This window comes from Lissotriton vulgaris, chromosome 7, assembly GCF_964263255.1.
Source record: "Lissotriton vulgaris chromosome 7, aLisVul1.2, whole genome shotgun sequence".
NCBI lineage: Eukaryota > Metazoa > Chordata > Amphibia > Caudata > Salamandridae > Lissotriton > Lissotriton vulgaris.
This window is the reverse complement of record NC_141695.1, coordinates 391617858-391643782: the sequence shown is the minus strand read 5'-3', so window position 1 is coordinate 391643782 and position 25925 is coordinate 391617858. Positions and strand designations below refer to the sequence as shown.

At 47.9% G+C, this 25925-nt stretch overlaps 1 protein-coding gene across 4 annotated transcripts in view; it reads right to left on the bottom strand.

The window, feature by feature from the left end:
- Positions 1-25925, bottom strand: part of TSEN34 (tRNA splicing endonuclease subunit 34) — a 167824-nt gene that overhangs the window by 16249 nt on the left and 125650 nt on the right. For all 4 annotated transcript variants that reach the window (XM_086930345.1, XM_086930344.1, XM_086930347.1 and 1 more), the window contains one exon: positions 17157-17438. In XM_086930345.1, the coding sequence (XP_086786471.1) occupies positions 17157-17438 (282 nt within the window). The remainder of the gene's footprint in view (positions 1-17156; positions 17439-25925) is intronic.

The window sequence follows — 25925 nt, the reverse complement described above, 5'->3', positions numbered from 1 at the left end:
AAAAACATTATGTTAGACACAACATCACGAGAGAGGAGAAACATGCACTGGAATCACTTAAGAACAACAAGGCATTGGTTATTAAGCCAGCCGACAAAGGCGGATCAATAGTGGTACTAGATGTGGAAGACTACAAAGCAGAAATTCACTCTCAACTATCTGATGGTGTCAGCTACAGACCCTTAAGGCGAGACCCAACCAGAGAAATACGTACGGACATTACAGCCATAACGACCAAGGCACTAGAGATGGGCTTTCTCTCTAAAAAAGAATCTGATTATCTAAATGTGGCACAACCCAGAATACCAACTATATACGTCTTACCCAAAGTTCACAAGGACCCAGTTAAACCACCGGGAAGACCTATCATTTCCGGGTGCGGCTCCATATTGGAACCACTCTGCAAATATATTGATGTCTTTCTTAAACCACTAGCGGAGGCTACTCCCACATACCTGAGAGACACCACACAAGTCATCACCTTCATTGATAACAAGCCATTCAACAAAGACGAACAGATCCTGGTAACAATGGACATTGTCTCCCTATATACCAGCATCCCTCAAAGACCAGCACTTGATTGTATGAGGAGAGTACTTGACGGCCGGGACCAACCCACCACAGTACCAACAGAATTTCTAGTGGCCCTCTTAGAAATTGCAATGACTAGAAATTTTTTCATTTTCCAAAGTAACTTTTTTGAACAAAGCAAAGGAGTAGCTATGGGCGCTGCCTTTGCCCCAGACTTAGCCATTCTCTACATGTCTGAAATGGAACAGGATAGCATCCTCTCACACGATAACCCATACAGAGAGATGATTGCATCGTGGCATCGGTACATTGACGATGTCCTCATGATATGGACTGGTACAGATGAATCCCTCAAGGCATTCCTGGTCTGGCTAAACAACCAGTCACATGACATTAAATTTACCATGCATTCCAATAAAGAATCGATTGATTTTCTGGACTTAAGCATTAAGGAGAGGGATGGTTACCTCTACACCACCTTGTACCGCAAGCCATCTGAAAGAAATTCCCTACTAAGGTACACGAGTCACCATACCAGAGGGCTCAGGGACAATCTGCCCTTTGGCCAATTTCTCCGCCTACGCAGAAATTGTTCTCTCAAAGATGACTTTTTCAGGGAATCCGACGACCTTATCAGTCGACTAATAGATCGAGGCTACCCCCAGCGCCTTGTCAAGAGATCAAGGAAGAGAGCTTGGTTTCAGGATAGAGCAACACTACTGGAACCTAGGACCAGAGCTACAACACAGGACCGTATGATATGTGTGACGACGTTCTGCACTGAAAGCAACGCTATTCGAAAGATTGTCAATCAACACTGGGGATTGGTAGGAGAAATCTTGAAAGCTCCTCATCCTCCCATGCATGCCTTCAAAAGATCTAGGAATGTCAAAGACTTTGTGGTGCGCTCCCTGCTAGAAACCCCACCAACACCTACGATTCAAAGTCTATGGAATCTACCTGAACTAGTAGGCCACTTCAAATGCACCAAATGCAAAGCCTGCCCGATGTGTTTGGAGACTAAGCAAATACAGTACAATGAACTTACAATAGAGCTCAAGTCCCTGACCAACTGCAACTCAAGTGGGGTGATTTACGCCATTCTGTGTCCATGTGACCTCATGTATATTGGACAGACACAACAAAAAATCAAAAATCGCATATTCCAACACTGTAGTCGCATTCGCTGTACTACCCAAGGGGCCCCTTTGGTAGATCATTTCATTGAAAAAAACCATTCACCAGAATCCATCCGTTGGGTGGTAATTGAAAAAATTTCCCTGGGCCCACGGGGGGGAAATTTGAATACCATTCTTGATATAAGGGAATGCAAATGGATGCAAAAGTTCCAGACAATAAGTAAGGGTTTGAATGAGCTTGAAGCTAGCTTCTCGCAGATGGCGGGACTGAATCCTGAATAGACTATGGGACATTTTAAACTCATTTGCTATATCCTATACTCTCTGTGTTGGTACAATGTAAATTGTTCATGTATCTATCCAGTACAATTATTATCTATACAGCAATGCCTGGACTTTTTCTTGGACATCATAACAATTGAACATTTTCTCAGCACTGTTGCGCTGTTAGTTCTGTCTGGTCTTTTACATGTTAAAAACTGTATGTATATGTGGATGATATTTGACCTCTGACAGACTACACACGGCTATCAGAATGCATACATCAGTCTGTCACCACTGTGCACCCTTTCGAACACAGCCTTTTCAAAGAAATCCCTCAACTCATGTTAATACTCCGCCAGGTGGTGAGACGACTCATGCGAGACGCTCCCTTGAACGGGCAAGACTAGCCTCGTTTCTAATTGGACCCGCGAGTCGGGCCCCTTTTTCTATTAGTCACTGGCATTGAGCGCCTGCACCGCGAGCACACTCGGATGCAGGACGCCGACGGTGATACAGCACGGCTGTGCGTTCCCGTTTTCTAAGGTAATGACCATCCAGATTAGCGCGTTTTTTCAGAAACACTCGCTCTTTTTGTTAGTACGTGCAGACTTAATCCATTATGCTAAATGCAACTCCCCCTTTCCTTACAGCATAAATTACACACCGAGGATCTAACTACATGTGCCCATCGGCTGTGTGTTGACCTACACGCCAAGTAAGTCCCTTCTGACCTATCACCCCCGACCATTTTTTAATGTAACAAGTCTCAGGGCCCTGACGGCGCCTTTTAATTGTTTTTCAGTACACTGTGGAGCTCGAGGGAGCCCCCCCTTTTTCGCAGACGGAACATTTGATGACCGTTTGATGACGTAGGTAACCACCCACGTCTATCTACTCCCTGTGTATTATCACCTATCTCACCTTGTAGTTACTGAACTTTGTGTTAAAATTATTTTGTAGGCTCTCCCTTTCTCTTCCTGATGAAGACCCCACCATGAGGCCGTGAATTGCCCTTTAGCGTAACCAGGGGTCGAAACGTAGAACTACGCCTCCACTCTACACACCATAGGAACTAAATAAGCGATGGATTCTTGCTACCTATGTGTGATGTGACTTTGGGAACCTTTGCTCATTAACTTGTTTGTAGAGGTTTTGCAATCGTCTATTTGGATGTAACCATTTTTGTCACCACACCTTTACCCTGTCCCTTTCACTTACTCACTTACTTTTTCCCCCCCTTTTCTTCACTGAGAGCACCTCCTTTGAATACCGAATGTAATGATATTATAATTACATGGATATAATATGTTTACTCTTTAAACTTTGGCTGCAATTGGATCGTTCTGACCTTGCATGATTAAAATGCCAAAATGTATGAAATGAATAAGTTTTTCCATTATTCCGACCCATTTTCAAATTCAATGGTGAGTGGGTGTTTATTTGAAATTATTTGATACTGTTCTAACTCAGACCTAACCTTATTTGTACTGACCCACGGACCCAGGTCCTGAGTTTTTAGGGCCCCCCCCTTTAATACTCATACAGGTGTCAACTGGGAGCCTCGACCAGGCTCTCTCCAGGGTGTGAACCCGTGGGACCACCGCAACTCGGCTGTCGAATTGCCATGACGCGGACACCAAATAATGGTCTGTCCAAGGTAGGGCAAGAGCCGGAGATGGAGTAAAATGGTCCAGATTAGAAAATAAGGGGTCAAGCAGGTGGCCCTTCTCATGGGTCGCGCCCGAGTTGGCCAAATTGATTCCAAAAGATTTGAAATCATCGAGCAAATCGACTCCTATGGTATTAGCGGGGTCCTCAAGATGGATATTAAAATCTCCGAGAACAACAAAGTTGGCAGTTGAAGAGGCAAGAAGTGCAGTAATTTCCAAGAGAGAGTTAGGGAAACTACCCAGGGGTCCGGGAGGGCGATAGATCAACAAGCCTGTCAGAGACACAGTAGGTGACAGCCGAAGGGAGAACTGTAGGCTCTCACAATCAGCCACCCCTCCATTCTGGATCTTACAGGCGAGCGTGTCTCTGTAGAGTACTGCAGTTCCTCCTCCCCTCCCTTTAGGTCTATCAAGGTGGAGTATATGAAAGCCTGGGGGGAGTGCTCTGACCGTGTCAGGGCCAGAGCTGGGGGAGAGCCAGGTCTCAGTGAGAAACAGCACATCGAGCTCGTGGTCTAGAATAAGTGAATTGATTTCAATGGCATGGCTCGGCAAGGACCGGCAGTTTAGCAAAGCCATGGAGAGAACGGATTTCACAGCCACTGAATTGTGGCCGGAAGAACAAGCTCTGCACGGTAAGAATGGAATGGTCCCCATCTGTGCAAAGCTACAACTAGTAGGGTGGGGCGGACGTAAGGCGATGAGAGCGTCTCTTCCATATTGGAGCCTGGTGGAGAAAGGCATCAATGAGTGGGGCATGGTGGCAGGCCCTGGGCCCGCCTGGGCACGGACGGGCGCAGACGGGCAGGACTCTGGCACGACTCCGGCGCAGGTTTATGATATATTTTATCGAATAAAGTATTACAAAAAAAAAAAATACATGAAAACTTGCAACCACATGATAATGTACTCAATATTAGGCATGATAATAAGCGTCTGAGAAGCAGTACAGAGGAGGAGGGAAACAGAGGCTCACCTTATTTGAAAAGATTGCGGAGAACCGCCTGTCCCACTGACGTATCAGCATTGCTGGTGGCCTCCAAACAGTAATGCTTGGTAAAAGTGTGTCTGCTGGAAAAATTTGCTGCTCTGCACATTTGCTGAAGAGGAATACCAGCGAAAAGAGCAGTTGAGGAAGAGACGGCCCTCGTAGAGTGCACTCTTGGAGTTGTCGGCAAAGGTCTTCCAGCTTGTTGATGGCAAAAGTCAATAGTGGCAGAAATCCATCGAGCTATGGTCTGTTTAGACACTGCGTGTCCTTGCCGTATTCTTCCATAGGCAACAAACAATTGATCAGATATACGAATGGTAGAGGTCCTTTGCAAATAGAACTTAAGACGTCTTCTGATGTCAAGGGTATGCAACGCCCTTTCCGCAGGGGATTGCGGGTTAGGAAAAAATGTTTTTAAGATGACCGATTCGTTCAGGTGAAAATCCGAAGGCACCTTCGGCATAAATTTGGGATTTGTGCTTAGCACCACAGAATTGGAAGTGAATTGCAAGAAAGGTGAATTTACGGTGAAAGCTTGAATGTCGCTGACTCTTCTAGTTGAAGTCAATGCCAGTAGCAGAGATACCTTCCAGGATAGAAATTTGAAATCCACGCTATGAATAGGTTCAAAGGGGTGCCGCATGAGCTGTGCTAATACCACATTAAGATGCCAGGATGGGGGATGACGACGTACAGGAGGAAACATTTGAAATAGTCCTTTAAAAAATTGTTGTATTATCCTCAATGAGTAGAGAGAATAGGAACCATCCTGTCGGAACCTTTAAATGGCCGCCAGAAAAACCTTTAAAGTTGAATGAGAAAGGCCTGATCTTGCTAAGTGTAAGAAAAAAGGTAATATCTGCTCAGGTGTTGCGTGAATCGGGTGAACCTCAGCAGATTGACACCACATGCAGAATCTTTTCCATTTAAGTCTGTATGTCTTTATTGTGGCAGGCGCTCGAGCGTTAGCCAGAACTTCCTTGCAATCCGCAGGGATATTTAGATGAGCAAATTCAAGGTGCTCAGGCACCAGGCAGCTAATTTCAGAGATGCAGGGTCCGGATGGCAAATCTGACTGTCCTGAATGGACAGGAGGTTCGGTACTGGTCGAAACTGAATTGGATAGCAATCTGAGAGGTCTAGCCCGGGACCAGGGTTCAATTCCCCGCCTCGGCGGGTCTTGGGCTCAAAATTCCACGGACCTGATAATTCTCGCCTCGGTGCCTATTCCAATCATGGAGTCCCACTCTGCAACTCTGGGCAATAGCTTGCTTAATATCCACAACGGCCCCCACAACGCTAAGGATGCCTGGCCTCCACCTTGGGGGTGCCCAGGAGTGGACGCCTCACAGGGAAAGCCAGGATGGGTTCCACAGCGGTATTCGTACAAGCGCCTTGAGACCCTTGCGGGTGAGTAGTGCCCTATACAAGTATCAATTTACATTTTTAAAATTTTTTCATCTTCCGGAGAACTCTGGGAACCAACGGTATCGGAGGAATAGCGTAATCATATATTTGAGACCAGTTCATCGAAAACGCATTCCCCTGAGAATCCTTGTGGGGAAGACGACAAGGTTCTCTCTTCATCTTCCGGAGAACTCTGGGAACCAACGGTATCAGAGGAAAAGCGTAAGCATATATTTGAGACCAGTTCATCGAAAACGCATTCCCCTGAGAATCCTTGTGGGGAAGCCAGCTTGCAAAGAATAGGCATTTTCTGTTCTGCTTGGTCACAAAGAGGTCCAGATCGGGATGACCCCACTTTTGGAAGACTCGATCCACCGTCGGCTGATGCAGCTCTCATTCGTGAGTGGATACCGTGGACCTTCTGAGGGAATCAGCCAGAACATTGAAAACTCCCAGCATGTGAACTGCCGAGAGATTGGTCTTGTGCCGTATCGCCCAATCCCAGATTTCTTGGGCTTCTTGAGAAAGAAGAGCCGATCTCGTTCCTCCCCGTTTGTTCAAGTAAAGCATACTTGTAGTATTGTCTGTCCAAATCAGTACTGTGGCTCCTAGAACAACTGTCCGAAATGATTTCAGGGCTAAGAAGATGGCTTGTAGTTCTTGTAGATTGATATGCCACTTTTGTTGTTGAGGGCTCCATTTTCCGCTGACCGTTAGCCCTTGAAGATGTGCTCCCCATGTGCTGAGTGTAAAATTTGGCGCTTCTTGAAGGAATGCACATCCCTTTTCTACATTTCTTTTTTGAGTCCACCAGAGAAAGGCCTCTCACATTTGAGGCGTGACCTGAATAAGATCTTCGAATAATCCTGAGACCTGTAACCATTGCTGGTTGAGCTCTTCTTGTAGGGGCCGGGCCTCATCCTGAGGCGGCAGTTGGGTATCAAGGGGATGCAAGAAGAGATCATTCCCAGAAAGGACTACGGTCGGACTGAAACTGACCTTTTTGATCTTAACGTGTGAGCCAGCTTGCGGATCCTTTGCTGTCTTTCATTTGATACGAAGGCTTGAATCAATTGTGTGTCCAAAGTTGCCCCTAAGAACGTTTGCCTTTGCGAAGGAACAGAATGAGATTTGTCAAGGTTGATAAGAGACCCAGCAACTGAAATAGAGACAGACATCTTTGGACATGGGCATTTATGTCTGAGAAAGAACTCGCCTTGATAAGGCAGTTGTCCGAGTAAGGAAATATTTGAATCCCTTCCAGGATGAGGTGCGCTGCTACTGGCGCTAGGACCTTGGTAAATACCCTGGGTGCCTATCGTAGGCCAAAGGGAAGGACTTTGAAATGGAAGCCCCTGCCAGCCACTCTGAAACGCAAGAACTTTCTGTGCCTGGGGAGAATGGAAACATGGAAGTATGCATCTTGAAGGTCGAGGGTGGCCATGTGATCCCCTGCCGACAAAAGTTGTAGAGTTTCTTGAAGCGTTAACATCCGAAATGACAATTTCTTTAGGTATTTGTTGAGGGATCGAAGATCGAGAAAAGGATGCCATTCTCCTGATTTTTTATTTATTAGGAAAAACCTTGAATAAAATCCTGTTCCTCTCCGCAATTGATGAACTTTTTCGATCGCTCCTTTTCGTATCATCCAATTTATCTGGGAAAACAGCTCTTTGAGATGAGCTGGAGTCGGGCCTCTTGGAGGGAAATTTGGAGGAAACTTTTCGAATTCTAGAGCATGGCCTTTGGATACAATGTCTAGGACCTACTTGTCCGATTCCATTGAGGACCAATATAAGTAAAATTTTGAGATTCTTCCTCCAACCTTTACATGGGGCTACAGCAGAGGCAGTGGCAGGTGGCGATTCTCATTGCTTCTTATTTGAATCTTTTCCGCGGTAGGAAGGCTTCCTTTTATTTTGAGAATAGGAAGTGTTGCGTTGACCATACGATTGATATCTTTTTGACTGGTATCGCGGATTTCCTTGATACAATTTGTAGGATGTTTGTTGACAATAGTTCCCTCGATTAGAGAACGATCCACATCCTTTTGCACCCCGAAAGGGCGGTTTACGAAATTGCAAGGTACCAAGAGATCTGGCCGTTTCTGTGTATTTCTTGATGGTTTGCAGGGCTTCTTCTACTTGTTGGCCGAACAAAGCCTCTCCATCGAACGGCATGTTAAACACTTTTGACTGTACCTCCTGGCAAAAAGATCTAGCCTTCACCGAGCCTTGCCTACGTAGAACAGCAGCACCTGCTAGTTGTCTGAAACCTGGGGATGCAACATCTACTGCCGAATCAATGTCCCTTGCTCACTTTGCCACTGGATTCAAGCAAGCCGGGCTGAAGACGGCTGGAATGCCAGAAACCGGTCCTCAGAAGCTTGTTTCCGGTCCAGGGAAGACATGGCTTGGCAGTTCGGGCTGGACTGTTCCCATGAGGCACAGGGCCAGACTGATTTGCATATAGCCATGTCTGAACTGGGGTGGCAGAGTGGGCTAAAGAACGGTGATGGATTAAACCCAGATATTTTGACTGGGTGTGAGTGTTTGATTGATTCAGATGCTCCGTCCATCACCACCCCCTTTTGTACCGCTTTTGGCCACCATAAGTGTGGCAGGGTATGCTCAGACGTGACTCCCTTGCTCACTTTGCCACTGTATTCAAGCAAGCCGGGCTGAAGACGGCTGGAATGCCATAAACCGGTCCTCAAAAGCTTGTTTCCGGTCCAGGGAAGACATGGCTTGGCAGTTCGGGCTGGACTGTTCCCATGAGGCACAGGGTCAGACTGATTTGCATTTAGCCATGTCTGAACTGGGGTGGCAGAGTGGGCTAAACAACGGTGATGGATTAAACCCAGATCTTTTGACTGGGTGTGAGTGTTTGACTGATTCAGATGCTCCGTCCATCACCACCCCCTTTTGTACCGCAAATCAATAATCTCAGCAGAGATTCGGTCCCCCTCTTGTAATATCTTCAGGGCTTCAGCCTTTGACGGCTCTGGTAACATATCGATATATGGTGAAATGTCTGACCACATTTGTAGGTCGTACCGACCCTGGATGGCTAATGAATTGGCCACACGGACTGTTGTTACTGCCATGGTGGAGACTCAATTGTGTCCAACCGCCTCCCGTCCCTGTCAGGTGGGGTTGTGATCGGAGAAAATGGATTCCTAGCCCGTCTTTGAGTGGCTTGCACGATCACGGAGTCACCTTGTGGGTGTCCCATGAGGCATGCTGGAGAATTGTTGGGCGCTTTATATTTCTTGTCTAGTCGGGGCAAGACTGGAGGAATAGTGGCAGGAGTTGACATTACTTTCAATCCCTCCTTCCATATAAAATCTATAATGGGGATCGCCCGTACTTGTCTCCTTGGCCGATCTTTAAAATCATACAGGATGCAATCTTTCTTAGTCTCCATTGGAATGAGGAATCTTTGAGTTGCTCTTTCCATGAGGAGGTGGAAGCCTCCAATATCCACTGGAGGAGAATCAGCAGGAGCCGGAGGTGAAGGAGAAGGGGTTTGGATTTGGTACTCATCCCACTCCGACAAAAGAGATCTTTCGGCTACTTCACCTTCCTCCCTATCATCATCATACGATGAATGTGCTTGAGGAGAATGATGTGAAGCCACTGGCGAAGGTGGTCTAGGAGACCGGAATTCTGAAGTAGAGGCTTGAGCAACCGGTGTAGGTGGCACGGACTCTGCCGATTCAGATGGCAGAAACCGGCGGTAATAGTCATCTAGCGTATGTTGAAGATTATTCAATAAAGCTATAGGCATCTGAGCTGTAGGGATATTATCAAGAGGTGAAGCCACAGGTTCAGGAGAAGGTTGCTCATCTTGATCATCTTCCTGGAACTTTATGAACAACTCAGAAGGGCTTCTAGCTGTTCGAAACCTGTCATCAACTTCAGAGTCCTCTTCACTTTCATCTAAATCCAGTAATTGCTCAGGAACCTGTTGAGGTACCTTATGTGGAGAAAGATGTAATGGAGATAAAAGTTCAAGCGTGGAACCATGTCTCTGCAACTAAGGTGTCGTCGTAGACGGCGTAGATGTTAAGGCTGTAGACGCTGACCAAACTTGTAGCTCCGTACAAGAGGTCAATTTCTGCGTAGACGGGAGAGTCGTCGACAGGCCCGTCCACGACGGAACTGTAACTGAAGGTGAAAACGTCGACAAGGAAGATTCCGTCGACAAGGAAGTTTCCGTCGACGAAGTTGTCTTCGTCAATGATTTGGTCGTCGTAGACGATGTAGTTCTTGACGACGAGCTCCCCGTCAACGAGGAAGTCGTCGACGAGGATGAAGTGGGCGTCAACAAGATTTTTCTAGCCTTGGCCATCGACAGAACGCCGACGATAGGTACAGTCTCGCTAGACGACGAGATGGGTCTCACAGCGACGGAGAACAGTGTCGATGGGGATGGAGCCGACGACATCATTTGAGGCTTAGGTGAGGAGAAGGTCACAGTTGATGTAAATGTTGCATCAACGGAATTTTTCGTCGACGACAGGGTCTCCTTCTGAGGGAGAATCTTCTCTTAAGTTGGCTTAGGAGGCAACATTTTCACTGCCTTTCTCAGGGGCGTGGAAGGCAAAGGTTTGCCCGTGGCAGGTGGAGTAGCCTTTTTTGAAGTGGCAGGCCCTTCAGAACCCTTAGAGGGTTGCTGTTTCCTCAACACCTTGGCCCCAGGAGAAGACCAAACCTCTTCAGCAGCCCTCTTCCTAGAGGACACAGATGACCGAGAGGCAATACTTCCCACCTCAGAAACTGGATTTCTTAGAAGAAGACATCCTAAGAGTTGAAAATTCCTGAAAAATTGAGAAGAACTGAGCAGAGCTCAGGGAGACTTCCTTCACACGACTTGCAGTAGAAAATCTGAGAGCCTGAGCCTCTGAGGAGAACATTCTGGTGGGTGCGGTCGCCTGATTGGCTGCAGTTTGGACTATATATAATGACTATGATAGTCATAGATGTGAAACTTTTTTCTTGGTAGGTTTGGGCTTCTTTACTTCCTGGTTTTATGTTACCAAGGTAATTTGGTTATTATGGGCATATTTATTGCTTTTTTATGTACCGTGGGACTCCCACTCCGACGACGGGGAATGATTCAGGCATGTGAATCTATGAAAGACACCCCAATACTGGAGAACAGTTACTCTACAATTCTGTGTTCCCCTGAGTCTCCTGATCAAAAATGGTACCTCACTTGTGTGGGTAGGCCTAGTGCCCGCGTCAGGAAACGGTCCAAAACGCAACGTGGACACACCACATATTTACAGTGAAAACTGACCCTTTTTTGCAAACTGCCTAGCTGTAGATTTTGAACCCTAGCTCTGCCGGCACCTAGAGAAACCTAGCAAACCTATACAATTTTTAAAACTAGACACCCAATGGGTCCCAGGATGGGGTGACTTGTGTGGCTCTCACCAGGTTCTTTTACCCAGAAACCCTTGCAAATCTCAAACTTTGTAAAAAAATAGAAACATTTTCCTCACATTTCTGTGATGGAAAGTTCTGGAATCAGTGCGGATCCACAAAATTCCTCCCACACTGCATTCCCCAAAGTCTTCAGATAAAAAGGATTCCCCTGGTATGAGGCCTGCTCTCTCCCCAGCAGCTCCGCTATGTGCTGCTCCGCCGCTGACCTCCACCTGGTAGGTGTTAGAGGAAGCTACCTGCCTGCTCTGTACCAGCCTCGTCTAGCCCCTATCCCTGCTGCTGCTGTGTCTGTATTCCTGCCCTTATTGTGCCTGTAATTGCCTTGTCTATTTCTCTTCAATTGCTGTTTTTCACCTTATTGCTGTTTTCTGTTTTTAACGCCGTATATTCTGTTTATTTTTTCTCTCTGTTGTGCTTTTCCTTTAGTCTTTTTCCCCGCCCCTTCTGACCCTGAGGCCCCTCCCCGACAGTCCCTGCTCCCGCCTCCCCGCAGCTCGTCCCTTCCCCTACTTAATGGCGGCAGCTGGGGGGGCAGCACAAGCAAGACCTCTGTCCGCTGGTCTGAGGCCTGCTCTCTCCCCAGCAGCTCTGCTCTGCACTGCTCCGCCGCTGACCCTGCTGACCTCCACCTGGTAGGTGTTCAAGGCCGCTACCTGCCCGCTCTGTGCCCGCCTCGTCTTGCCTGTATCCCTGCTGCGTCTGTATACCTGCCCTTATTGTGCCTGTAATTGCCTTGTCAATTTCTCTTCAATTGTTGTTTTTCACCTTATTGCTGTTTTCTGTTTTTAACGCTGTATATTCTGTTTATTTTTTTGCTCTGTTGAGCTTTTCCTGGAGCCCTTTTTCCAGCTGCTGCTGCCCATGCGGCCCCTCCCCCCCCGACTGTCCCTGCTACTGCCTCCTAGCTGCTCGTTCCTCCCCCCTTCCCAGACTTAATGGTGGCCGCTGCGCAGGTGCGCCGCTGGCGCGCCGAAAGCACGCCCAAGACAAACTTATCTGGCCAGTTTGCGACCCGACCGTGACCAGTGCCAGGAATCCTGGATCTCGTACCATCCACCAATACGATTCTGCCGCCCTCCTCACACTCAACCCAGGAAGAAACAAAAACAGCCAGCAGTCCACAATGAACAGGACCCATGGTCAGTTTTCCTGCGCCACTGCCCCCAGACCTGCACCACTTCCCCGGCCACCATCACCACCGATGACTTAAGATGCATCCTCCTCAATGTGTGCTCCATGCACAAGCACGCTGTGGAGATCTGGAACCTCCTCAACACACTCTCACCCGACGTAGCCTTCTTCACAGAAGCCTGGACCAATGCCTCCTCCGCCCCCGACATCGCCATCCCCATCCCGGACGGCTACAAGATCCAGAGGAAAGACCGCCCCAAACCACCCGGGATGAGGCTTCGCCATCTCACACAAAAACTCCCTCTGCCTCTCCACCTCCAGCGGCACCTTCCTCGCCGCCGAACACCTGCATTTCCAGATCCAGACCAGCCCCAACTCCACACTCCGCTGCACCTTCTCCTCCAGACCCCCCAGCCCCTCTTCACCAACACCATCACCAACCTCATCGCACTACACACCATTGCCACCATGAATTACATACACATCGGAGACCTGAACTTCCACCTCAAGAACCCTAGTGACCCCAACTCCACCATCCTCTGGGACAACCTAGCCAACATCGGACTTAAACAACTCATCACCACGCCAACTCCTAAGGCTGGACACACCCTCGAACCCATCTTCGCAGGAGGAAACAGAGTACACTTCAGCCACACCATGCAAACCCTGTGGACCTCCCAACACTGCATATACTTCCTCGTTGACAGACCCGAACCAATCAAACCTGCTCTGTACCACCCGAGAAGAAACTAGAGCAGAGTCACCAAGGAGCAGATCAACTCCACCCTCAACCACAACACCCCCAATGCCGCAACCAACGCCAACCTCGTAGCCAGGAAATTCCACACATGATCTCAAACTGGGCAGACAAGCTTGCCCCCCTACGCAACTCCGACAGACTGCACCCCAAAAAAGTCACCTGGTTCACCACCGACCTCCAAGAGCCAGACGTACCTGCAGACACCTGGAAAAAACTGGAGAAACAGCAAGACACCTGAAAACTACACCACCTACAAGGACGCCATGTCGAAATACCACCAAAGCATCAGAACCACCAAAAGGACCTTCATCCACAACAAAATCCACGCCAACTCCAGCAACTCCAAGGAACTCTTCTGCGTCATCCAGGAATTCACCAAACCCCGCAGCCAAGCCACGGACATCACCCCCTCCCAGGACCTCTGCAACAAGCTCAGAGCCTACTTCCACATGAAGATCAAAAACCTCTATGACAACTTCGACACCCAGACCCCGGACTCCACAGCCACTCCACCCTCTGGTTACACCAGCCAGCCCACCATCTCTGCCTGGACACCACTCACAAGCGAAGAGACCGCCTTGACCATGAAAGGCATCTACTCAGGGGCCACTACTGACTCCTGCACACCACACATCTACCACAGAGCCACCACCGCCATCGCACCAGAACTACCATGCACCATCAACACCGCCTTCGAGACCGCCACTTTCCCCAGCAACTGGAAACATGCAGAAGTCAGGCCCCTACTCAAGAAGCCCACAGCAGATCCAACAGACCTCAAAAACTACCGGCCCATCTCGCTCCTCCCTTTGCTGTGAAAGCCGCGGAGAAGACCGTCAACGCAGAACTGACAAGATTCATCGAAGACTACGCCATCCTCGACCCCTCCCAATCCGGATTCCGCAGCAATCACAGCACCGAGATGCCCTACTCGCCGCCACAGACGACACAGACGACATCTGCCCCCTCCTCGACCAAGGCCACACCGCAGCCCTGATTCTACTTGACTTCTTAGCAGCCTTTGACACCGTCTTCCACCGCACACTCACTGCCAGACTACACGACGCTGGAATACAAGGAACCACCCTTGACTGGATCTGATCTTTCTCCACCAGCAAAAACCAAAGGATCAGACTCCCACCCCTCCTAACCCACGGAAATCAACTGCGGAGTCCCCCAAGCATCATCGCTCAGCCCTACCCTCTTCAACATTTACATGGCCCCCTCGCCGCCATCGTCAGACAGCACAACCAAGGCATATTATCCTACGCCAACGACACCCAGCTCATCCTCTCCCTCACCAAGGACCCCACCACAGCCTGACTCAACTACCAGGAAGGAATGCAGGACAACACAGCCTGGATGAGCAATAGCGGCCTAAAGCTCAAATCTGAGAAGACAGAAGTCCTTGGAACCACCCAAGCAGCATGGAACAACACCTAGTGGCGACACCCCGCCCCGACCACCACGGATCATGCCAGAAACCTCAGCTTCATACTAGACTCCTCCCCCTCCATGAACCGACAGCTCATGCTGTCTCATCTCAATACCTGTGCATCCTCCGTAAGACCTTCAAATAGATCCCCACGAGTCAAGTGAGACAGTCACCCATGCACTCATGATCAGCAGGCGGGTCTATGGAAACACCCTCTATGCCGGCATAAATAAGTCTCTGCTCCGCAAGCACCAGACAATACAGAACACCGCCGCCAGACTTGTCCTCGGTATCCCTCAACACGAGCACATCAGCCAACACCTACGTAAGCTCCACTGGCTCCCCATCGAGAAGAGAGTCGCCCAATACCTCAACGACAGAATCACCCTCCACATACCCAAAAGAGGCCTCCGATCCGCCAACCTCTTCTTCGCCGAGACCACACACATCAGCAGAGAAAAAGCAGGGGGAAGAGCTTTCTCCTATATTGCAGCCAAGACCTGGACGAGCTTCCGATCAACCTCAAACGCACCCCTCTCTGAATACCTTCAGGAAGGCTCTCAAGACCTTGCTCTTCGAATGATCGGAACTGCTGAAACCCCCTACCCCACCACCATCTCCCCCACCCAGCACCTTGAGACCCTCTCGGGTGAGTAGCGCGCTTACAATTCCCCTGATTGATTGATTGATTGATACCTCACTTGTGTGGGTAGGACTAGTGCCTATGACAGGAAATGGCGCAAAACAGAACATGGACACACCACATTTTTACAGTGACAACGGACCATTTTTATGCAAAATGCCTAGCTGTAGATTTTGAACCCTAGCTCTTCCGGCACCTAAGAAAACCTAGCAAACCTATACATTTTTAAAAACTAGACACCCAGGGGATTTCAGGATAAGTGACTTGTGTGGCTCTCACTAGGTTCTGTTACCGAGAATCCTTTGCAAACCTCAAACTTTGTATTAAAAAAAACACATTGTCCTCCTATTTCTGTGATGGAAAGTTCTAGAATCTGCGTGAATCCAAAAAATTCCACCCACCCCGCATTCCCCAAAGTGTTCTGATAACAATGATACCTCACTTGTGTGGGTGAGTCAACTACCCGCGACAGGGCAGGGTCAAAAACGTTATGTGGAGAAATCAAAATAACCTAGCACAAAATGACATGGTTTTGCAAGGGGGGCACCTGGGTTTTTGGCCCTGGGCTGAGCAGCCATCTAGAGAAACCTACCAAAACCACACATTTCTGAAAAGTAGACACCCTGAGGGAGTCCAAGGAGGTATGGTTCCTCACTTAGCAGTGTAACAGCCAGAGAAATAAAACGATACTCCTCCTGAAAATACTGCTCTCACACTAGGTCAGTTGGCGACGTAGTTGCCAAGGATACAAGACTCGTCAATGCAAGGACCTGGTGAGGCTTCCACTAGCGACTGGAGGTCAGGCTGAGTCTCTAGAAGATGCCTACGAGCTATGCAGCCCCCAGACCGCCGACACTATAGTACTCGTTTACTCCTAGTGATGAAGCATCTGTGCTCGTCTCCTCTTAGATATGAGGGACCCCACTAAAGCTACTGTATCTCACACTAGCAAGGAGTGGCTCTCCTGAAGCAGCTGTGTTTTCTCTCTTCCAAGCTATGCAAGGCCCTGCTCAGGCTGCAGTGCTGGTCTCCTAGTGGCAACAAGAGTCTGGTCCCTCCCTGATCAGGATACAGTGCTCATTTCAGCCTAGATTGAACAGGCTCTTCTGAGGCAGCAACAGTGTTGTCTCTTCCGAGCTATGCAAGACCCTGCAGAGGCTGGTGTGCTCATCTGCTAATAATGGAGGTCAGAGCGGAGATTACAATGCACACTGAAAAGGATGTTTTAACATAAACTGCTGTGTATCTAGCAAAACTAAATATAGACAGTGGATACCATGTTCAGATTTCCTACCTACTCAAGATTGCCCTTCTTAAGTATAACGGATATTATAGGCCTCGTCTTTTCATGCAGGCCCTCAATTTATCCAAAGTCTTCACCCATATTACAATAGCCAACATGCTATCCAAGTTCAAACATCATCCACACCTGAAACTTCAATTATTCTAGGGATTGCACAAATCCTTCTCGGACCAACATAGTGGAAGAGGTGTGGCACAGCAGCCAGGGTACCAAACTCCGGACCACAGGGTTCACGGTTCGATCCCCGGCGCAAGCAGCAGGTTAGCCCAGCACCATGCGTCTCTGGGCAATAGCTTGCTTAATCTTTCCCACGGCCCCCAGCGCCGGGACACATCTCCAGAGGTAGCGGTGCGCTTTACAAATGCTGGAATTTCATTTCATTCTAGATACAACATCGTGATACAGGGGAAATAGCTCAGCCAAACCTACCTGGATACACAAGGAAATCTCCACCAAACTTGCTGCCACTGGTGAGGAAGTATCCTCTCTCCCAGAGGTCTCTGAACACCCTGTAGCGCACCTCATGTTTCTGCTGTCCAGTATGTGGCCATTCCTTGGATGGCTGACGCCAATCCACCTCGGCTTCTTGCCCAGGAGGCAATCGCGCTGTGGGAATCTGTACCATCATGGCATTCTGCGGGAAGTTAAATGTCTTCTCCAAGTTCTGCAGCTCTTTTAAGTGGCCCTGCGGCGGAGATTCCATTCCATCATCTGCAAAAGATCAGAAACAGCTTATTAACTGCTTGGAACGTGTATCAGTATGGCATAGAACCAAAGCTTAATGTGTATTTGGATGGTTTTGCTATTGTCTGACGGTATTTAATCTCCCCCGCACCACTGCCATGTAGATGTATCCTCCCCACATGAACACAATGATATTATGACACTAGATAAGTAACCGGTTCAACATTCAGTCATCCTTGGGAAAAAATGTTAAATCAGTGTATGTATTTCAGATTGCTTACAGCTGTGAAAGAGGTGGTCTAGTGGCTTACCAGATGGACCTGGAAACCTGGGTTCTAATCCCAGCTAAGAACATTGTGCAAAACGGTCTGCCAGAATACGCAAATTTATGCAATGTAATAACATTTACATTTGTTATGTGGAGTATTTGTAATGTACTTGTGGGAATTGTTTACCTTATCAGCAAACACCTTCAACACTCGTCTATGTAGCCATTCTACAGACTAGGATTCAAAGTATAGCAACAGTAAGTAATAGGCTTGTGGCTGAAATGCATACTCTGCAAATAAAATTGTAGTTTCAACTTTTAGTAACTGCTTCAAATCCTATTGCATTACCAAGGCAGAAGCGCATGATGATTCATTTCAACCCAGCTACACAGAGCACATTCACAGCTCTCTGCCCATTCATTTCAGTCTTGGCTGGCGATTCTGTGTGATGGCTCACTGGGACTCGCTCGCTTGTTGGACAATTCACCCATAACCTAATGTGCAGCAGGCGCCGGGACCTCCACGAGTGACTTCCCACTCACCTCAGTCCTAGCCAGAAACTATTCTTAGTTCTTGCTCGAGAATGGAACTCGCACTGCTCACTGCCAAATCATTGGAGTCCCAGTCTGGAGGTTTTGGCAAACATTTATCAGGGCCCTTTATTAAGCCCTGCCAATTAGCTTCTATTTTGGACGACACAAATTTTTATTTCAGTACCAGGATCCACAGAGAGCTCTGTTAATGAGCCTCCCATTTCACTTGCAGCAGATTGATACTGCCCCGCCTGCTGCTGGATGTGCCAACTTTTTGCAGTAATATAGAGGCTTTAAAAAAAAGGTGTTTTTTTTAAATCACTTTTGCTTTCTGCTACAAAATGATGTTTAAGTGTCTAAGTTCTTAGGAAGGCATAGGTAAATGTAGTGTAAAAAGTACGTGTGGCGGTCCAATGTTTTTTCTGAGAACCAGTTGTTGACACTGCTAATTGTCATGTTGCCTAAACTTTATCACACCTAGTGCTTCATTCTTCCATTAGACTACAATACCCATCTCCTGTGCTAACTCTTGTAATGTTTGTTCTTTTTGCAGCTCTTTCCATCCTTGCCACTTTTCCTATCTATCCGTTTTTTGCCCTTTTATACCTTTATATCTTTTCATCTTGGTTAAAGTCTGATGATGAAAAAAGTCTTGATCAGAATGTCAGTGCTCACCACATGCACAAATTAAGCACTGGGTGATCATATCTTTCTGGACTTGGATAAGACACTTTGTTATACAAGTCTGATGAACAAAATAATATAGGTCTGATTTAGCAACACAGCTGTACGACACTTTTGGTGATCAACAAAAAACAGCTGTAAGATTCACCACTGTAAAAAGGGCTTTGCCTCCACGCAAGTTAATTACGTGATTACAGGATTCGACTGGGCAGAATTTGTGTTTTTGGGGCTGAAAGTGGTGTTTGTACTGCCATTTATGTGATGTGAGAAAGCATATGCTCAATGCAGGAAGACTGAATTGGCAGCAGTGACCAACCAGTGACCAAGGATATAGGCCTGATATGTTTGTTGTGAAATGTTACAAAAAAGGCAGCAGGCCTAACTTTTGTAACATGAAAACTATTTATTAAGGTTAATTTGTCTTTAAGCGTGAACTGTTATAACACTGTAATAAGGACTGTAGACCTTAATTTTGTTGCATGGAATCTTACACACTACTTTGATGGTTACTCCCTCTGACAAACCCTTGGGGCAGAAGATTTGTTAGTGTAATAATACTTGGTAGGTCCTATTAATTGGATTTGCATATCGTTTTGCCAACTGTAATTTTGTACTTTTATAACTGGATATTTGGTGACTATCTTGTGGGAAAGCTTATGCTCAACACAATAGGTCTGAGTTGGTTAAAGGGGGCAAGCTGGTGATACACAAGCATTGGCATAGCCAACAGGTCTGGCGTTGGACGCAGCCTTTTGGGTTTGACAATTCTTATTTTGTTCGGTCGTTTTTTTCTCAAAACGTCATTATTGGTGAAGATCCTGGGTCCACATCAACCCAAAACAAAAGCGCAATCACTAAAGGCAAAAATATTTTTGGGCTTCAAAAAAAGCACACATTATGAAAGTAGTTCCTGGCACTGAAGGGAAGTACCCTGGGAGTGGATGTGCTTCTTTTGAAAGTGCAGCCTGCCGTATCTCACAATGAAGTCAGCCAGTGGCTGAAGTGTGCTTGCTAATCAGTGCCCCATGATGCATGCTGAAGTGGGTGAAATAGAAAACAAATGAAACAGACTAATGGATGATATCTGGCTGAAAATCCATATAACATCTAAGTTATACACAGAATATTAGCAAAAAAAGATTACCTAAAAAGGCTACCCTGTCTGGCATTGGCAGCCAGTCTCTTATCTTTGTTAATGCTTTTTTTTAATAATGCTTGTGCAAATCTTTAATACAAACAGAGTAGGTTGAAAAGATAAAAACATAGAAAACATTGCAGAGACAGGTAGGTAGAGAGGACTGTACAGATAGATGGAGAGGCCTGCATAGCAAGATAGATGTACAAATAAAGTTTGCTGCATATATAGAAATAGTTGTATACAGAGAAGTTTGCATACATAGACAAGCCTGCATACATAGAGAAGGTTGCCCAGACGGATCAATAGATATATAAAAAGAGCTGCAAAGATTGAGACAGATAGAGACAGGACATCAAATTGGATACACAGAATTGTATTGATTGATATACAAACAGATAAGCCAATTGAGTTGCGAAGATAGACAGATAGATTAGTAGAGATAGATAGGGGGATAAACAGGCAAAGAGAGGCAGACAGGTATATAGACAGGCAGACAACGATATAGACTGGTAGATAGGTAGACACACAGACCAATAGATAGGGTTGTAAAGATAGATAGTAGATAAGCAAACAATCATGTAGATAAAAAGGTTAATGGCCATACAAACAGCATAGTAGATAGGTAGGCACACATACCAACACATAGGGCTGTAAAGATAAATAGATAGTAGAACGTCAGACGGGTAGGCAGGCAGACAGACATAGGTAGATAGAATGGCAAACAGAAAGACTGGTAGACCGACTGAAAAACGATAGATAGATAGATAGATAGATAGAACACAACATTGAAATGTTTCTTTAGACATGACATTTAAGCCAGTAAAAGCAAACTAGAAAGACATACAAGCAGGACATACTGACAAAATGTGTTCACAAGTATAACTGTAGTCCTCAATTAAAATGCATACCAATATGACATACAAGAGCGCAGTTATAAATCCACTTCATTGCATGCGTATTAGAAAGAGGAAAACTTCATAGAGAATAGTTCGAATTGGACATCATCTGGTATGCAGTGAAATTAGCAGCAGTCAGATTAACCACATCGATGCTAGCGTTATTTTCCTCCCTTGCTGGACATTTGATTTTCCCATTGTTCATGACGAGCTCAGCTCGTCATGAGTGTATGGTGGTGTACACCATGACGAGCTGAGCTCGTCATGAGTGTCCAAGGAGTTAAAACAAAAGGCCTCTTTAAACAAATTGACAACCGTATTAGCAGCTGGTAGAAAACATACTGTTAACATATCAGGATCTAAACACAAAGGCAACACTAAAGTAATAATCAAGTACAAACAAAAACACTGGCACTCAAGGGAGTTAGCATGTCCGCGGATGTGCTCCTTGTAAAAGAGCAGAATGCAGTCACTGAGAGTGAAGTTAGCCAATGGCTAAAGTAATCTGACCCACTGCCTCATTTTTTCTTCTATAGCGGGTGGAAGCAGAATGTGACTAACAACAGCAGACCAATGGATGAAGTGAGCTTGCTGAAAGACCCTTTAAGTATATTTTACATATAATTATAGTAAAATCAAAAAGTCTTGGCTATTGCTGACCTAAAAATGTAGCTCTGATTGCTTCATTAGTGGAAATTATCTGTGCCCGGTCTATCCTGATCTTTGTTATAACCCGAGGTAAGAGAGGGAGCAGTGGGGTGTACAGCAGCCCCTTCATCCAGACCAGGAGGATGTGTCATTTTAACGTATGCCTTAGAGGAAACTCTGGTGCACAAAATTGATGGTACTGCGCTTTCAATAGTACTGAATAGATCCAGCTATGGCATTCCCCACTGATCAAAGACTTCCTGCACCACATAAACAAGGAGATGCCACTCACAATCTGCCAGACAATCCCTATTTAGTTAGTCTGTTCTGTCAATTATGGACCCTGTACACCCCACTGTTCCCTCTCTTACCTCAGGTTATAACAAAGATCAGGATAGACCGGGCACAGATAATTCTAATTGTCCCGGACTGGGCCAGGAGAGTGTGGTACTGAGAGCTCCTGAGCATTTGACCTGCGATCATGCTCCCACTTCAGGACAACTTGTTTTTCAGCAGCTGGGCACGGTGCTGCATCTGAGGCTCTGATTTCTACAAGTCCATGCACGGAGATTGAACAGACGGCATCAGAATATGACTGATTTAATGACCGAGGTGGCTCATAGCATTCTTGCATCCATATGCCCTTCAACAAAGTCCATCTATGTGGGGCGCTGGGAAACATTTGTTGCAAGGTGTGGTGCCTGATATAGTCCCGCCCTCACAACAGTCTCCTACCCCTCCTTTTTAGAGGCCAGACTTTCTGATGTTTGTTTGCTCTTTTGTAAAATCAGTAAGGTACAGTAAAAAGTTTGCTATAGCCCTTTCACTCCTCTTGTATTTACCAGACCTACAGTCCTTGTTTTAGTTGTTGGAAAGTCAGGTATTAGTAGTGGCAAATATGCATTTACCACTGGCAATTAGGCTACTAACACAGTATAGGTTTTATTTTTATTTATTTTTTTATTTCAAAAGATCTTTATTGACAGCAAAGCCATTGACAACACCAGCATTAACACATGTGCATGAATTAACTCCGGGATCGGCGCCAAGTTCTCAGAAACTGCTAGATGTAAGTCGTACACAGCCTTAGTGCCAGCATCCCGGAGGCCTGGCGGCGAGGTAGTAAAGTAGCAGCACAACCATTCTAATCGAGGGCTCCCAACTCAGGTAGTGTACTGTAGTGGTGTGACAACTGGCAATCAACCTGTCTATATGATAGTCAGCGATCCAACGTCGTGTCAACTATAAGAAATTAAACAATGCCCAACAAACTGCCCCCCCCACCCGCTTGTGTGTGTCTGTGTGCCTGCCGAACCCGTCCCGACTATACAACCGCCCAAGTGTTCCTACCCTGTGTCCCCACCCCGTCCCCCCAATAGACCTGCCCTTACTCTACTATCCTCCAGCAGCCCATCCCCGGGTTCTCACATCCACCCTCAGTCAACCAGAGGCCTCCCCATTCCCGCCACCCCCGTGCCACCGTGTTCAGTGCTGGCTTCGATCTCTTCTACTCTATCTTGCAGTTCCACCGCCTCAGCGGTGTCAGAGCTGTCCTCCTCACTCCTCCGTGTGTATTCTTTGTAAAGGTCCCAAAAATTCTTGGGCCTGCTTCTGGGCGGAAGAAGGTCGCTATACAGTTCTGTCTGGGTACAGCAGTACTGCAGGTCCCTCAGCCATTTAGCTTTTGTGGGGAGGGGCCCCCTCATCCAGCAGGTCGCTACCACCCGCCGTGCAAGGAGCAGCGCCATGTCCACCAGGCGACGCAGTCCCGGGGTTAGTGGTTTCGAATAACCGAGTAGCGCCAAAGCCGGGGCACGAGGTAAAGGCTCCTCCAGTATCTGATCAAGTTCCGCAAAGACCTCCCCCCAGAATGCCTGCACTCCTGGGCACTGCCATGCCAAATGGTAGAAATCAGCTGTCGGAGTCCGGCAGCGTTCGCATTCGGCCGAGGCGCGGAGGCCATAGCGATGGAGGCGAGCAGGGGTGTAATACACTCGTTGTAAATACTTGAAGTGCACCAAGCGGTGCCGTCCGTTTAGAGATATCTTGCGCGTGCTTGTGCAGCAGTAGCGCCACATTCCATCATCTATGGGGGATTGTAGGTCTGCCTGCCAGGCCTCTCTGGCCTTCGACGGTTGCAGACGCTGCTGTGTCACACCCAGCTTGTTAAGCTGCGTAATGAGTTTCGCCGCTGAGGTGGATTTCAGTATATACGTTAGTTCCGGGATCTCCTCAGGTTCCTCCAGATCCGGGCCCAGTAGTTCACGAAAGGCCGAGCGGAGCCTGTGGTAGTGAAATTTTTGTAGCAGAGTGTGGCCTGCCCCGGCAACTATTAGCTGGTCCCAGGTTTTGAGTACACCTCCCTCAAACAGGTCCTCCATTTTCGTCACACCAAGAGAACTCAGCGCCTTGACCACCCCCTTCTCACCGAGCGGGTCGAGCCATAGAGCCCACTCCACCGGTAACAGCGGGGAGTAAAGCAGAGTGCAGCCCCGAGAGCGCACTAGGCTATTCCAGGCGTGGTTGGTCGCCTTCAGCGAGACCATCCGGCCAGTTGCGTGGTCTGTGGGCAGGCAGACAGTAGCAGGCAGAGGGAGCGGGTCCGCAAACAACCGCTCCAGTATAAGGTGCGGGGTCCGAGGGTCACCGTGCACCCATGAGTATAAGTGCGACGCCTGGGCAACTCTATAATACCGTTCTAGGTCCGGCGCTCCCAGCCCCCCCATTTCGCAAGGCAGAATCAAAGTCTTCCAACTAACCCTGGGCTGTTTCCCCCCCCAAGCTAGTTTCACCAACACCGAGGTGAGCTGCCGAAAGAAGGTCTTAGATAAAACCACAGGTAGATTCAGGAAGAGGAACAGATATCGGGGGAGTACCACCATTTTCATTAACGCAATCCTACCCGAGAGGGAGAGTGGGAGACGGATCCACTTATCCACGTCATCCACTAGGTTGTTATAGGCTACTCCGTAGTTGTCTCGAACAAGGACTTCCGGGTCCGAGTGGAGTTGAATGCCCAGGTAGCGAACTGAGTCGGCGGACCAGTGCAATGGGTAGTCCATGTCGAACTGTCGTGTCACCGGAGTGAGCGGGAACGCAATCGATTTGTCCCAGTTCACTTTCAGGCCCGATAGCGAGCCGAAACGGACCACTTCGCGGAGCACCGCAGGCAAATTAACTTCCGGTTCTCTGACGTACAACAGTGTGTCGTCAGCATACGTTGATATCCCGATCTTATACGTAGGGAAGCTAACCCCCTCTAGGCTGTGGTACTCCCGCATGGCGCACGCCAGGGGTTCCGCCACCAGTGCGTAAAGCAACGGCGACAATGGGCAGCCCTGTCGAGTGCCTCTGCTTATGTCAATCGGGTCCGTTACCTTGTCACCCAGTCGGAGCCTAGCGAAGGGTCGATGGTACAGCGCGCCGACCTGTTGAAGGAACTGTTCGCCCAAACCCAACTTGCGCAACACCCGAACCATAAAGGGCCATTCAACCGAATCGAACGCCTTCTCCATATCAAGGAATATAGCCAATGCGCTATTCTCCTGCTTGATATGCTGCATCGCGCCTAACACTGTTCTGATATTGTAGGTTAAATTCCTGCACGGGACAAACCCGGACTGCTCTGGGGCGACCAACCCAGGTACTAACAGGGCCAGGCGAGTGGCCAGGACCTTGGCATAGATTTTGGCGTCTACATTGAGTAGACTAAGGGGTCTATACGAGCCGCAGAGATCGGGGGGTTTACCCGGCTTGGGTATGGTGATGAGTAGCGCCTCCCGCATGGTGGTCGGCATTTCACCGTTCTCGCAGATGGCGTCAAACAGGGCGATTAGGTGTGGCAGCAGCAGGTCCTTAAATGCCTTATAAAACCCCACCGTGAGGCCATCTGAGCCCGGCGCACTACCCGAGCGCATGCCTGCGAGTGCCTCTAATATTTCGTCTTGGTGGAAGGGGGCCTTCAAGAATTCCCTGTCCGAGTTCTTGAGGAACGGCATGGCTATATGGTCTAAGTAGTCCTCCATCTCACCCTCCACTCCCTGTGTTTTAGCTCGGTATAGCTCCGCATAATAACTCCTGAACGTCTGAAGTACCTGCTCCTCGTCAGTCACTGTGTCTCCCTCCGGAGTTCTCAGTTCCTCTATGACCAGCGGTCGTCTGGTGCTGCGAACCATGCGTGCAAGAAGCGCCCCAGGCCTCTCACCCTCCCCATATTGTCTCGCCGTGGCGTACTTGCCCATGTAAAGGACCTCTCTGTCCGCCAGTGCCTGAAACTCGGACAGGAGTTGGGACAGCGCCCCGTCTCCCGCCTCGCCGCCCAGCCGCAGCTGCTCCGCCTCAAGATC